Source organism: Vipera berus, assembly GCF_964194415.1.
Source record: "Vipera berus genome assembly, chromosome: Z".
Lineage (NCBI taxonomy): Eukaryota > Metazoa > Chordata > Lepidosauria > Squamata > Viperidae > Vipera > Vipera berus.
The window spans coordinates 39,492,278-39,506,970 of record NC_138205.1 but is presented as its reverse complement, the minus strand read 5'-3'; the positions used below and the strand labels follow the sequence as shown (position 1 = coordinate 39,506,970).

The 14,693-nt window shown below is 42.4% G+C and overlaps 1 protein-coding gene across 1 annotated transcript in view; it reads right to left on the bottom strand.

The window, feature by feature from the left end:
* LOC308676971 (keratin, type I cytoskeletal 17-like) overlaps positions 1–14,693 on the bottom strand; it is a 43,699-nt gene that overhangs the window by 16,178 nt on the left and 12,828 nt on the right. Inside the window, exons 5-7 of the mRNA XM_081343046.1 lie at positions 3,011–3,172; positions 1,253–1,378; positions 469–677 (exon numbers count right to left, since the gene is read on the bottom strand). Coding sequence (XP_081199172.1) covers positions 469–677; positions 1,253–1,378; positions 3,011–3,172 — 497 coding nt within the window. The remainder of the gene's footprint in view (positions 1–468; positions 678–1,252; positions 1,379–3,010; positions 3,173–14,693) is intronic.

Sequence of the window (14,693 nt, the reverse complement as noted above, 5' to 3'; positions counted from 1 at the left end):
TTTCCAGCTTACAGTTTCTTTCCAAGTTGCATTTCATATGGGTTCATATAGAAAATTTATATAACGCATACAGTAAGGACTTTCATACCATGTGGCGACTCCTGGTCAGAGATGAGCAAAGATATTTTTTCTGTTCCATACTACAGTTGGCCAACTAGCTTTCCTCCAGGAAATTCTGTTTCATCCCTCTCACTCACCAGTTTCCTTTCTCACTCTTCAACTGTCAACCAGCAATCCATGGCTGTCAGTGAATGGAGGAAGAAATTTCTCTTACAGATAGATCATTTGTTTAAAAATCAATTCTTCAGATTCATTCAATCCTTTCCAAATCTCCTGATATTTCCCAACTGAATGCAAATGTTGCTGTTTTAAGTTACATAAATATCAGCACTCCCCTATAAATTGTAGGAACAGAAATGAATGGATCAACAAGCTGGACAGATGGCACTCATCTTCCACACTCCTTACCCTTCAAGTAGGCACTGGTAGGTTGATATCTCCTGTTCCAGTCTGTTTTTAATATCCATCAGCCACTTGTAATCCTCAGCTTGGTTCTGGGCATCCGACTTCAGTTGCAGCAGCTCTGCCTCCCGGGCAGCCACAAGATTTCGTAACTGTGATAACTCCAACCCATAATGGGATTCCACCTCAGCCAGGGTTCCCTCAAGGGCTTCTTTCTAGGAACAAAAAAAAGATTTTTGTTTTTCTGAAGACACTAAATCCAAAGATGCTTTGCGGGGCCCAGGAAAAGCAGAGGGTAGATGGAGAGAATAGAAACTTGGGTCCAGCTTACAAACATGAACTTGCTTTCAAGAAGATATTATAAAAAGTCTACATAAATGTTTAGTTGAGAATACCGGCTAATGATATCCGGAGTAAGCAGTCTTAGACTTTTTTAATAAAATAATTTAGAAGCTTGCCTATTACAAGGAAAGTATCTTGTACATAATTTTTATTTAAAGGAACCTTTCAAGGCATTCTTAAAATGTAAGGAAGGCTGCCAGTCTCATTCTCAGAGAAATGACAGACAGCATCTTAGGAGAGATGGGGTGCAAATCAGCCTCCTAACTTTGTGAAAATGTTCATAACATGCTCTAAAACTTCCAAATAGGTCCATTGGTCCCTAGTATTGAGACATTCCTCCTTTGGTCATGAGAGAACTAAGTTCATACTAAACTTTAGTCAGTAACACTACTTCTACATTTGAACTTATAGCATCCAGTCCACAAATTTGAAAATGACTGGAACTGACCATGCTCCAAAGAGATTGCAGCTCAATCTCCAAAGCCTGGGCCAGCCGTTTCAACTCCACCATCTTCATCTGAGCACTCTGCAGAGCCTCAGTGCTGACAGAAACCTCCTGATTGAGTGCATCACACTATGAAAGAGAGGAGAAGTTATACATTAGATATTCTAACCCATATTCCCCATACCTTTCTGTTCAAACTCGACCAGCATCTGCAAAAGATGTTCATATGCATGTGTCTATAATTAAAATGAATCAGATCAAAATTCTCTACTAAGATCACTCAACTTTTGATGCAATCCATCCAACATTTTTATGGTTTAATAATCCAGCCTAATGCAGATGAACACTATGCTTGTTCATAGAATCATTGGCTTGGCTTCAGTTGGCTATGAGGCATTTACAAGTGCCTTGATTGCAAGACACTTAATCCTGCTGCAATTTATTGCCAATTTGCCCCTTAGCTGGATTTTGAGATTTCATAAGTCTTATTATCATCCAAAAATATTTGATACCTAATCTCAACAGTTATGAAAACTAGAAACATGGATTTTTTGTTGTTTGAATGGAAATGTTTTTGAATATTCTAGATTTGCAAAGTAGGACTGGAGAAGTTGCAGAAACTGCTCTTCCTGGAAACTGCATGTAAAATATTTGTCTTCTTAAAAGAGAAAAAAATATCTGGTTTGGGTCTCAAGGTTGTTTCCCTTGTCAACCTTGGTTGCTACCTCTGTCTTCTTCTTCTTCTTCTTCTTCTTCTTCCTCCTCCTCCTCCTCCTCCTCCTCTTCCTTGTCTTCTTCTTATCATCATCCTCAGCCTTAGCCTATATGCTTCATTTCAAAAGAAATAGCTATTTGAATCTGAGTGGAAGGAAAGAGTGCCTAAAAGTATTACACACAAGGATCTATGTGGTCTCCATGATTTCTGGGCACACTACTGTTGAAGCAAGGCAGCATAGCTTCGCCTTCCATTCCATATACCTAAACACAGACTGTGTTTGGGCAATGAGACCACGTCTTAGTTATACCTGAAGGCAACTGAATAGAGTGTGAGGTGGAATGTATTCTGGAGTCCAGGGAGGGACAGGCTCTTTCCCAGAAAGCAAAGACAGCAGTACTTGAATGTCTGGCAGGCAAGAAGAGGGCAAGCGTGGACTCTCCCTAGCTATTCACAGAATATATATATATATAGTTATGCAGATAATTGCTTTAGTCTGACAAGATTCTATTTGTAAGTGAGCAACAATAAAAAAAACTATTCAGAAGTTATACTTGGTTTTTTTTGGACCTGACAGATATCAGCTGGACCATTACATAGTACACAGCAGTATCCCCCAAAATCTCATTCCTACCTCTTCACATCTTGCATCAGAGGAATTGTGCATACATATATGATTAAGAGGAAAAACAGAAACTTGTATTTTCCCTTATTTCTATCAACCATGTGGTCTCTTTCTGAGGACACTTTTCATGTGGTAGTGTAAAAGTAACAACATAAAGAGGAGGAAATGGAAGTATTTAGGGTAAAGGCCTAACAAACGGTATAAATAAAAAGTCTTTACTATATCAGAGAAGGGAAATACTTGAGAATGAAAGACTTGTTACTATGATATGAGAATTCAGCCAAAACAATTTTTTTCTATTTTTATATCATGCTGTTTCTAGCTCCTACAGACATATATAAGCTCACTTAATGTTTGCATCCTCCCTCTCCTGAAAAGGGAGAGACATTTCAGTGTTTTGCTTTGCCAAACTTTTCCTCACCTGGGATTGATGCAAAGCTTCAGCTTCCTGGCGGTTCTTCTCCATGACACCCTCATACTGGTCACGGACCTCACCCAGGACTTTTTGTAAATTAATGCCAGGCATGGAGTCAACCTCCACATTGACAGTGGGCCCTAGATGCCCCTGGAGAAAAGCCACCTCCTATGGTGTGAAAAAAAGTTCAGAATTGATTAGTTCACATGTATAGGAAACCAGTCAAATATCATCAAGGAACGAGCTGGATGGCAATATACAGCACCCAGCAGTGCCACAAAATATTAATTACATGAAATTAAATAAAACTGTCATAGGTGGGCCCTGCAAAAAAAAAAGTTGCATTGGAGTCCTGGAGTCACTTCCTGCTTCATCACTGAAAGGTTTCAAAGACTGGATACTGTGAAGGAATGTGCATTCTCTTCCTCCTGGGAATCCAGATCACATTGCATCAGATAGTCATTTGTCTGGGATGGCCTAAGGCTTCCTGCCCTGGACAGAGGGTTGCATTAGAAAACCTCCAAGATCCCTCCAGCCCTAGGATTCTGTAATTCTGTGATTCTACAAAACAATCCCCAGCAGCATTCCAGTCAGCAACATGCCTTGTTTTAGCCTTAATTATATTTAAAATGGGAAAATAAGCAAGAAAGTGAAAGTAAAGCAAGCAAAACAAAATAGAAAGAAAAATCAGGATTATACTGAGGTTCTAGAGCATTTTGAATTTGATTCCAAGATGCTTCAGGAATTGGGGATGGGGGGGGGGGAAACACAGCCATCTGAAATGCTTTAAGGGACTGTATCTTTTCCCTGGATCATGAAGTTGACTCCAGCTGCCACATGCAACTGAAATATAAACTATGTAATTCAGCTATGGGCTTCTTCACATTGCATATTTAAGCTGCAAAACCATCTGGAAATGAAATTGGCTGTCAAACCTGCCCCAAATTAAACATTTATAAAAGAAAGGCCCTTGACTTCATTTGGTTAAAGTGATAATTTCTCCCCCCCCCCTTAACAGGGACATCAATACTGCAGGAAAAAGGGAGAGAAAACTTAGAATGATTAGTTAGTTTTCAGTGGGGTTTATCTGGATATTTGTTGTGAAAGAGTTTTGGGGCTTGGACATGCTGAGCATCTACCCATTCTGTCTCTGAAAGAGGAAAGTCCTTCCATGCAACCAAGTATTGGATTTTTCCTTTGTGTTTATGAGACTCTAAAATCTCCTTAACTTCAAAGTGTTGCTCACTTTCAATCAAAATGGGAATAGATAGCAGTTTTGTTGCAGGGTGTAGGGGAGAAATGATTGCCAGTTTCTATAGGCTACAGTGAAAATGAGGCCAAGTACTGGCTTCTGGTTTGCCAACAGCCGTAAATGGATGCCTGGAAGACGGCTCCCATCTTCCACATCCAGATTCGCATCGCTGGGGGGTCCTAAATGGACCGAAGAGTAGCCCTGGAGGGGTGTCCAGACAGAAGGGGCTTTTGCAGAAATGCGGGGGGACAGCAAACCCCCCCATTAGTGCCTGCATTCCCTTTGTACTGATGGACAAAAGACTGACCATAGGAATATGGCCAGCTCCTAGGCTGCAGACAGCCAAAGTCAAATCACCATCAGGCAACATTAAAGCAGCGTGGAAGAGACAAGGGTAAGATTCCTCTCTTGTACCTTAATCATCTTTTTTTCACCTAATTAAGCTGCTAAGTACTTTCCACCCTGTGGAGAGGGATGGGGATTTTAACCCTCCTTTTGGAAGGCGGCGAACAAATTCAGGGGTGTTTTTTGGAAACAAAAGAACGTTTAAGAAAGAAATAACAAAAGAAAAGAACTTTTAAAGTACTTGGGGGACACTCAGTGGCTAAATTTGAAATTGCAATTCTGACTTTTTCTTTAAAATAAACCAAGAAAATATTTAAGAAAACAAGATAAAGAGTAACCTTGAACATCAGATGTGAAAGCTTACAATGGAAGTTTCAAAAACAAATTCATGCTCTGTGGGAAATATCTTACCAAACTTATCAGCTCCTTTGTACAGCTGGCAATGAAATAAGAGCTTTTGGGAAAGAACTAGAAAGCATCTCAACAAAACAAACTCAAATTCAAACTGTGACCACAACTAATATTTTACTGGGACAGAATTCAACAGAAGAAATTGAACAATTAAATACATTGGCAAAAGAATTATAGTCAACAAATACAGGTTTTTGAAGATGGTGATGGAGAAAATATGGAAGGAAGTTTATTTGGACCAGGACCATTGTATCTAGAGGTGAAAATAATAAGACTTGGCGTTGTTGACAGATTCTTTAAATCTTCAAAGGGGGTCCACTTCAATATGATATAGTAATACAAGAAAGCTGTGATGACCCTGAGGCAAAGAAGCATAAATTGACATGGCAAAGGAAGAAAGCAAGAATAAGATTGAAGAAATATGAACATTTTTAAGAGGCCTGAAATAGATAATATTAAAATAGACAGGATGGTACTGGGATTATGAGAATGTTTTGATGAGTAGATAAAAATATTAACTAACAAAAAAAAAATTTAAAAATACAAATTTATTTATTTATTTATTTATTTATTTATTTGATTTGTATACCGCCCTTCTCCCTAAGGACTCAGGGTGGTGAACAGTGACATAAATAACAGAATGCACAAATACAGATATTGAAAACAAATTAAACCCTAATTTTGCCCAAATGCAGAAGATAGTTACCTTAAAACAATAATTACAACAGAACCCGACTTCCGGTGGCGGCGCGGCGCCGAAGACAGCCTTCCCGGGCTGCCCGCGGCTCAGCTGTTTGTTTTTTCGCCCGAAACAGCGCCGATCAGCTGTTCGGGTGAAATTGAAGCCCCCTCCTCGGGAGAAGAGGAGGGGGTGAGGCCCCAGGTAGGGGTAGAGTTCTCCGGGGCCGCCTGAGCTTGGAGCTTGGGCGGCTGAAGGATTGAACTCCCCCGAAGCCTGGGTTGCTCCCAGCTGGCCGGCGTCTCTGCTCCGAACTTCTTGGAGCAGAGCCAGGCGTCTGCGAACCATCCCTGCCTGAAGAAAGGACTATGATTTAAAGGAGCAGGCAGAGCGGTACAAGAGGCAAAGGTGAAGAGGATTATTTTACTATACTCTCTAGCTTGTTGGACTTTTTAAACTTTAAGTGAAAGTGCGTCATAATTGAGGACTAAAAGATGGCGGCGAAACCTCCCCCTAAAACTCTTCGGAGCGGTGGATCCTCGCCGGTGCAACAATCATCACTACAGGCGTTGCACCCTCCTGAAGCGCTGACATCGAAGGACTTACGAGATGCTCTGGATAAACTTTTGGAATCAATCAATCAATCAATGGGTGATAAATTTGCACAGATGGAGGAGAAACTGGAGAAATTGGAGGAGAGAATGGAAGAGAGGATGGAACAGAAGTTCAGCATGATGAAGGTAGACATTTTGTCTTCAGTGCATAAAGTGGCAGAATGTGTGGAAGAATTAGATGAAAAAATGGATGATCTGGCTCAAAGGAATGCTATATTAGAAGTTAAAGCACGGGAGAATGAAAATGCAAGAGACAAAGTGGAAAGGGAGTTAAGCCTAGCCCAATATTATCAGATGCAGTTTGCTGTCAGAATCAGAGGTTTAAAAGAGAATATTAAAGAAGATTTAAAGCAGCTGATTTCTGAGGCTCTTGAAGTGGTATTAAACCAGCCAGCATCTGAAATACGAGCAGCTATGGATAAAGTGTTTCAGGTGAATTCATGGATTGCCAGACAGAGAAAGTTGCCTAGAGACGTGGTGGTTTATTTTGCAAAAAGAGAGATTAGAGATCAAGTTATACAAGCTGCCTATGATGCTAAAGTGGTGATTGCTGAACAAGAAGTCTTGGTTTTAAAAGAAATTCCTCCAAGGATTTTAAGGGGAAGGAAGGACTATACATTTCTCGTGCATGAGCTTAAGCAAAGAGATATAAGGTTCAGATGGGAGATTCCAGATGGGCTGATGGTGATGCATGAAGGTAAAAGGTATCGGCTGATTACTGTGAAGCAAGCGCGTGATTTCTACAATAATGTCTTAAAAGCAACCCCATTAACACTTCTGGAAGCTGGAAAGGGATCTGGAGAAGGAGAACATCAAGAGGATGAAACAGAGGAAAGTGGTGCTGGAGGAGATCAAGCTACAACTTCTTTGGATGATCCTAGAGAGCAAAGAGTAACGCGTGCTGCTTTAAAACGAGCAAAGAAAATAAAAGAACAAGATCAGCAAAAGTCTTCAGATTCTTCACAACGTACATATAGTCAAGCTGTGGGAGGAGCACGGCCTAAAGAAATTAGTCCTATCAAAGCTGTGGTCCAAGAGCTTTTGGAGGATATGCATGGCAACTAAATTTCTAACCTGGAATGTTAATGGACTAAATTCACCGCAGAAGAGGAAGAAAGTTTTTCAATATTTAAAACAATTTAAGATAGATGTTATATGTTTGCAAGAAACGCATATTAGAGTTTTGGATCAAAAGCATTTATTGAACTCGAGACTGGGTACGCAATTTGTTGCCTCTGCAGAGAATAAGAAAAATGGAGTGGTTGTTTATGTTAAAAGTGCCTTAACAGCAGACTTAATTGAAGCAGATAAGCATGGAAGATATGTTATGATTGAGCTGTTGTTAGAAGGTAAAAAGACGCTTCTAGTTGGATTATATGCACCTAACCAACAACAAGCTGATTTTTTTAGCTTACTCCACACAAAGCTTACCCAGTTGGATTATAAATCTTTTATTTTTATGGGAGACTGGAATGGTGTTTTGGATGTACAGTTGGACAAGGCTGGAGCTTTTAAGCACATTCCAAGTCATGCTAGACTGCCTAAATCTTTTTTTGAAATGAAGGATGACCTGGAATTGCGAGATATTTGGCGTGAGAGACACTTGCAGGAGAAGGATTATACTTTTTATTCTGACAGACACCAATCTTTTTCGAGGATTGATTTTATTTTGTTGACTAATGATTTTTTTTTTGAGAACTAAAAAGGTGAAGATTTGTGCAAGAACTATTTCTGACCACAGTCCAGTTTGGTTGGAGATTGATAAGGAGAAAAGAGACAGGCGCTCGTGGCGCGTAAATGAGAATTTGTTTAGAAACCAGAGAAATGTGGAAGAATGCAAACAGCGGATGAAGGATTTTTTTGAGATTAATATGAATAAGGGTACCTCTATGGACATGGTTTGGGATGCTAGCAAGGCCTATATGAGAGGGGTGTTGATATATATGAATAATAGACATAGACGTGCAGTGGAAACTAGAAGGAAAGAACTGGAGAATGAAATAAAGGAAAAAGAAAAGGCTTTGATTTTGAATCCAGAGGATGTGAAGATCAAGGAGGTTATTAGACTGCTAAGAGGACAATTTGATAAATTAATGGCAGATCAAGTGGCAACCAATCTGCGGTTTGCTAGGCACAATACTTTTTGCAACGCTAATAAACCAGGCAGATGGTTAGCTTATAGACTGAGGAAAAAACAAAGGGCCTCTAATATAGATAAGATTGAGTATAAAGGAAGGGTTGTGTTTCAACAGAATCTTATTAAGGATGCTTTTGTGGATTTTTATTCGAAATTATATACTAAAGAGGAAATTAATGTAAAAGATATTGATATATACTTGGAGAATGCTAGCATCCCGGTTCTTACGCAAGTACAAAAAGAGGGGATTAATCAACTGATTACAGAAGAAGAAATTCTTACAGCAATTAAGGAACTGAAGGTGGATAAAGCGCCAGGCACGGATGGCTTGACTGCGGCCTATTATAAAAATTTACAATTTGAGATGATAAAGCCGTTAAAGGAACTGTTTCAGACAATTCAGAGGGGGGGAAAGGTGCCACCGTCTTGGAGAACAGCTTTTATCTCTTTGATTCCGAAGGAAGACCAGGATGCTACTCAAGTTAAAAATTACAGACCGATATTGCTTTTAAATACAGATTATAAGATATTTGCGAAGGTTTTGGCTAATAGACTGATGAGGGTTCTGCAACAGGTGATTCATGGGGATCAAACGGGGTTTATTAGTGGTAGGCAAATGAAAAATAATGTGAGACATATAGTTGATGTGTTAGAGTTTTTGGAAAGGCACAACCAGATCTCTGCAGCGCTAATCTTTTTAGATGCTGAAAAGGCCTTTGATCAATTGAATTGGCAATTTTTGTTGAAAGTTTTAGATAAAATGGATTTTGGGGAAAAATTTTTACAGCCGATTAGGGCATTATATCAAAAACAAACTGCCCGAATCATAGTTAACAATAGCCTGACAGCAGCATGTAATATTGAGAAGGGCACAAGGCAAGGGTGTCCGTTATCGCCCTTGTTATTTGTGTTAACATTAGAGATACTATTGGTTAAGATTCGGAACTCGGAAAAAATTAAGGGGATACAAGTTGGAGATCAGGACTATAGATTGAGAGCATTTGCAGATGATCTGGTTGTTACAGTGACCCAGCCAGAGAACTCTGTTGTGGACCTGATGGAGATAATAACACAATATGGGAAGGTTTCTGGATTTAAAGTAAATACACAGAAAACTAAAATTTTGGCTAGAAATATGACAGTTTCACAGAAGGCTCTCTTAGAAGGATTAACTGGATTTGAGATTGTTAAAAGGGTTAAATATCTGGGGGTGATTTTGTCGCCCTCTAATACAAAGCTATATAAAAATAATTATGAAAAACTATGGGGGAAAATTCAAAAAGAATTGGAGAGTTGGCAAAAATTGCAATTGTCTTTGTTGGGACGGATTGCAGCAGTGAAAATGAATGTCCTGCCCAAATTTTTATTTTTGTTTCAAATGATACCGATTCTTAAGAAAGATTCTAACTTGGAGGAATGGCAGCGTGGTATCAATAAATTTGTGTGGGCAGGGAAAAAGCCACGAGTTAAACTTAAGATTATGCAGGATACTCGTGAGAGAGGTGGCCTTAAATTGCCTAATTTTAAATTATATTATGAAGCTGCTGCATTAGTAGGAATAAGCGATTGGATTAATTTGACGCAATTGAGGTTATTAAATCTTGAGGGCCATGATTTGTTGTTTGGCTGGCATGCATATTTGTTGTATGATAAGAAGGTAGATACTGTGTTTAGGATGCATATTTTAAGACAGGCACTGCTGAGAGTTTGGAAGAAGTATAGACATAAGCTAAGCAGCAAGATACCATTGTGGGCAATTCCAAAACACGCAATAGAAAATATACATGCTGGTTTCAAACATGATGTGACTACGTACAAGGAAATTTTAAGCCTGGAAAGGAATGTTTGGTGTTTGAAATCATATAGCCTCTTGCGAGAAGAGAAGGTTGTTCAAACTTGGTTTCAATATATCCAATTACGGGCCAGGTGGAAAGAAGACCAGAAAAATGGATTTACAATGACTGATGAAAATTTGATAAAGCAGATTAGAAATCAGGGATCAGCACATATTAAACGGATATATCTTGCATTGATAGAGATTGACTCGGAAACAGAGCTTGTTAAGGATTGTATGATAAAATGGGCCCAAAATATCCAGGAAGTTATTACAATGGACACGTGGGAAAAGATTTGGGTGAGGAACGTAAAATTTACTCAAGCTCAAAATTTAAGAGAGAACTTTTACAAAATGTTTTATAGATGGCATCTAGATCCTAAAAAGCTTGCAAGTATGTATCCGAATTATCAGCCTAAATGTTGGAGGTGTGGTGATGAAGATGCAACATATTTTCACATATGGTGGACATGCAAGAAGGTTAAGGCTTTTTGGATAAAAGTCTGGTGGAATATGCAGAAGATTTTTAAACAGAGGATAAAGTTTTGTCCGCAACTTTTTTTGTTGGGAATAATTGCAGACGCTACAATTGTGGACACCAAGCTGATGTTGAACTTAATTACGGCGGCAAGACTTTTGATAGGCCAATATTGGAAGAAAGAGGAACTGCCGACCATAGAAGAGTGGACTTTAAAGGTTTCCGACCTGGCAGAGATGGCGAAGATTTCGGCCTATTTGAAAGATCATTCGCAAGAACGTTATATTATGGAATGGAGAAAATGGATTGAGTTTATCCAGAACAAGTATAGGGTTAAGAAGTTTTATGTAGCATTCGAATAAGTCTTCTTTCGTTTTTTTTTCTTTTTTTATTCTAGTTTTTTTTATATATATGTAATATTGTTAAGGTGTGTCTTATCCTATATAAGCTAGAGAGTGATGGATTTTAGAATTTATAGTTGTTAGTATATGGTTGTTTATGATTGCCTTTTTATATATATATACCTTGTATTTAGCTCTGGGAAGTCGGGGGGGGAGGGGGGGGAGGGAGGGGGGGAGGGAGGGAGGTTGGGGGGAGGTAGGGGGGGAGCAGGGAGGGGGAAGGGGGGTTTTTTAAAGGAAAACTGTATTTTAAAACTTTTCAATAAAAAAAAAAAATAATTACAACAGAACCCGTCAGACCAGACTGGATTGCTCAAACAGATATGTTTTTAGGTCGCGTCGGAAGGAGCGAAGGTCAGGAGCCATCCGGAGCTCAACCGGTAAACGGTTCCATAGGTCAGGCGCGCCCACAGAGAACGCCCTCCCTCTGGGAGCCACCAGACGGCATTCTCCGAACGGCGGAACCCATAGGAGGCCCTCTCTGTGGGAGCGCACTGGACGGAGGGACGTTGACGCTGGCAGCAGGTGATTCCTAAGGTACTCCGGACCCATGCCATGTAGGGCTTTGAAAACCATTACCAGCACCTTGAATCTTACCCGGAGGACAACTGGGAGCCAATGCAGCTCACGGAGCAGAGGTGTAAAATGGGAGTATCGGGAGACTCCCAACACAACTCTCGCAGCTGCATTCTGTACCAGTTGGAGCCTCCGAGTGGTCCTCAAGGGCAACCCCATGTAAAGAGCATTGCAGTAGTCTAAATGAGAGGTCACGAGTGCATGAGTGACCGTATGTAGGGCATCCCGGTCTAGATAGGGCCGTAATTGGAGCACCAGGCGAACCTGGGCAAAGGCTCCCCTAGTCACAGCTATTATGTGGTCTTCCAAGGAAAGCTGTGAATCTAGGAGGACTCCCAAGTTGCGAGCCGTATCTGTGGGGGGTAATAACTTACCCCCTATAGAAAGAGATGGAATGTTCTGAATATCCCGAGATGCCGGTACGTTCAGCCACTCAGTCTTGTCAGGGTTGAGTTGAAGCCTGTTCCTCCCCATCCAGACCCGAACTGCTTCCAGGCAACAGGACATCACATCAAGGGCATCACTGAGGTGGTTTGGGGTCGAAATAAAAAGCTGGGTATCATCAGCATACTGGTGATACCCGACTCCAAAACCACGAATGATCTCACCTAGCGGTTTCATGTAGATGTTGAATAGGAGAGGCGAGAGGACCGATCCTTGAGGGACTCCACAAGTGAGAGGCCTCGAGCTCGATCTCTGCCCTCCTGTTAATACCGACTGCGAACGTCCCATGAGATAGGAGGAGAACCATTGGAGAACCGTGCCTCCCACTCCCAATCCTCTGAGACGTTGCAGCAAGATACCATGGTCGATGGTATCAAAAGCTGCTGAGAGATCTAGAAGGACTAGGACAGAGGAACAGCCTCTGTCCCGAGCTCTCCAGAGATCATTTATTAGTGCGACCAATGCCGTCTCTGTGCTGTGTCCGGGCCTGAAACCCGATTGGTACGGGTCCAGATAGTCAGTTTCCTCCAGAACCGAAGGGAGTTGATGTGCCACCACACTCTCAACAACCTTAGCAAGAAAGCGAAGGTTGGAGACCGGACGAAAGTTGTTTAATATAGTTGGGTCCAAGGTAGGTTTCTTGAGGAGGGGTCTCACCACCGCTTCTTTCAAGATGGAGGGGAAACAACCCTCACTCAGGGAGGAGGATATCACCGCCTGGAGCCAGATTCGTGTTCCCTCTCGAGCTGAATAAACCAGCCAAGAAGGGCACGGATCTAATAAACAAGTGGTGGAGCTCAGCTTCCTCATAATTCTGTCCACTTCCTTTGGGGTCACAGGGTCGAACTTGTCCCATATAACATCGACAAGACCACCCATGTTCTGATCGTTAGACTCTGCCCAGTCGGAGTCTAAGCCGGTCTGAATCCGAGTGATTTTGTCCGACAGATGTTGGCAAAACTCCTCGGCATGACCCTGTAAGGGATCCTCCTTCACCTCTTGATTAAGGAGGGTGCGAGTTATCCTAAACAAGGCGGCCGGGCGGTTATCTGCGGATGCAATGAGTGTAGCGAAGTAATTGGACCTCGCCATCCTCATTGCTGCGAGATAAGATCTAGTAAAGGATCTTTAGTCGTGATCGGTCGGATTCAGATCGGGTGGATCTCCATCGGCTCTCTAGGCCCTGTCTCCGACGCTTCATCTCCCGGAGCTCCATGGAAAACCATGGAGCGAACTGGGATCTGCATCGGGTCAGGGGCCGCAAGGGAACAACTAGGTTAAGTGCATCCGTGGCAGCCTTTTCCCAGGCTTCCACTAAGGCATCAACCGAGCTGTGAGCAAAGAAAGCAGGTGGAGACCCCAGTGCTGCCTGGAACTTCTCAAATGTATGAACATTAACATTGAAATATTGAGTTTTTCTAAATAATATGGGTTAAGATGTATATATTTCTGGACCGACTCATGAGAGAGGCCACACCCCAGACTTGGTGTTCTTGTCTGGACGGTGGCGTGATGATATCGGTGGGGGTGCCACGACTGTTACGCCCCTGTCATGAACCGATCACCACCTCCTGCGGCTAGACTTCCCCTTTGCCACCCCCCACCGTGGGTGCACGGTGCCAGCCAGATGGTACCGCCCTAGGCGCCTAATGGACCCTGATAGGTTCCAGGCAGCGCTTGGGGACGCACATGCACTCCCTGCTCACAGCTCGGCAGATGCCTTAGTGGAAGCCTGGGAAAAGGCAGCCACGGAGGCTCTGGACCGAGTTGTACCCTTGCGGCCTCTGACCCGGCGCAGATCCCAGCGAGCCCCATGGTTCACCGCGGAGCTCCGGGAGATGAAGCACCGGAGACGGGGCCTAGAGAGCCGTTGGAGATCCAGTCGATCCGAATCCGACCGATTGCGATTAAGAATCCTCACCAGGTCTTATCTCGCTGCGATAAGGGTGGCAAAATCCAACTACTTTTCCACCCTCATCGCGTCCGCAGATAATCGCCCGGCTGCCTTGTTCAGGGTGACTCGCTCCCTACTGAACCAAGAGGTGAGGGAGGAACCCTTGCAGGGTCGAGCCGAGGAATTCGGTCAATATCTGCTGGATAAAATTGCTCGGATTCGAACCGGCCTGGACTCCAACTGGGCTGAGCTGGAAGAACAAGACATGGACAGTCTTGTCGACGTCATCTGGGAGGAATTTGATCCTGTGACTCCTAAGGAAGTGGACAGGATTATGATGAGGTTGAGCTCCTCCACATGCTTACTGGACCCGTGCCCTTCCTGGCTGGCTTATGCAGCTCGAGAGGGGACACGAGGCTGGTTCCTGGCGGTCATCTCTGCTTCTCTGAGTGAGGGTCACTTCCCCACCGCCTTGAAGGAGGCGGTGGTGAGACCTCTCCTCAAGAAGCCCACCTTGGACCCATCCTCTTTGAATAACTTTCGTCCAGTCTCCAATCTTCGCTTCCTTGCGAAGGTTGTTGAGAGCGTGGTGGCGCACCAACTTCCTCAGATCCTGGATGAAGC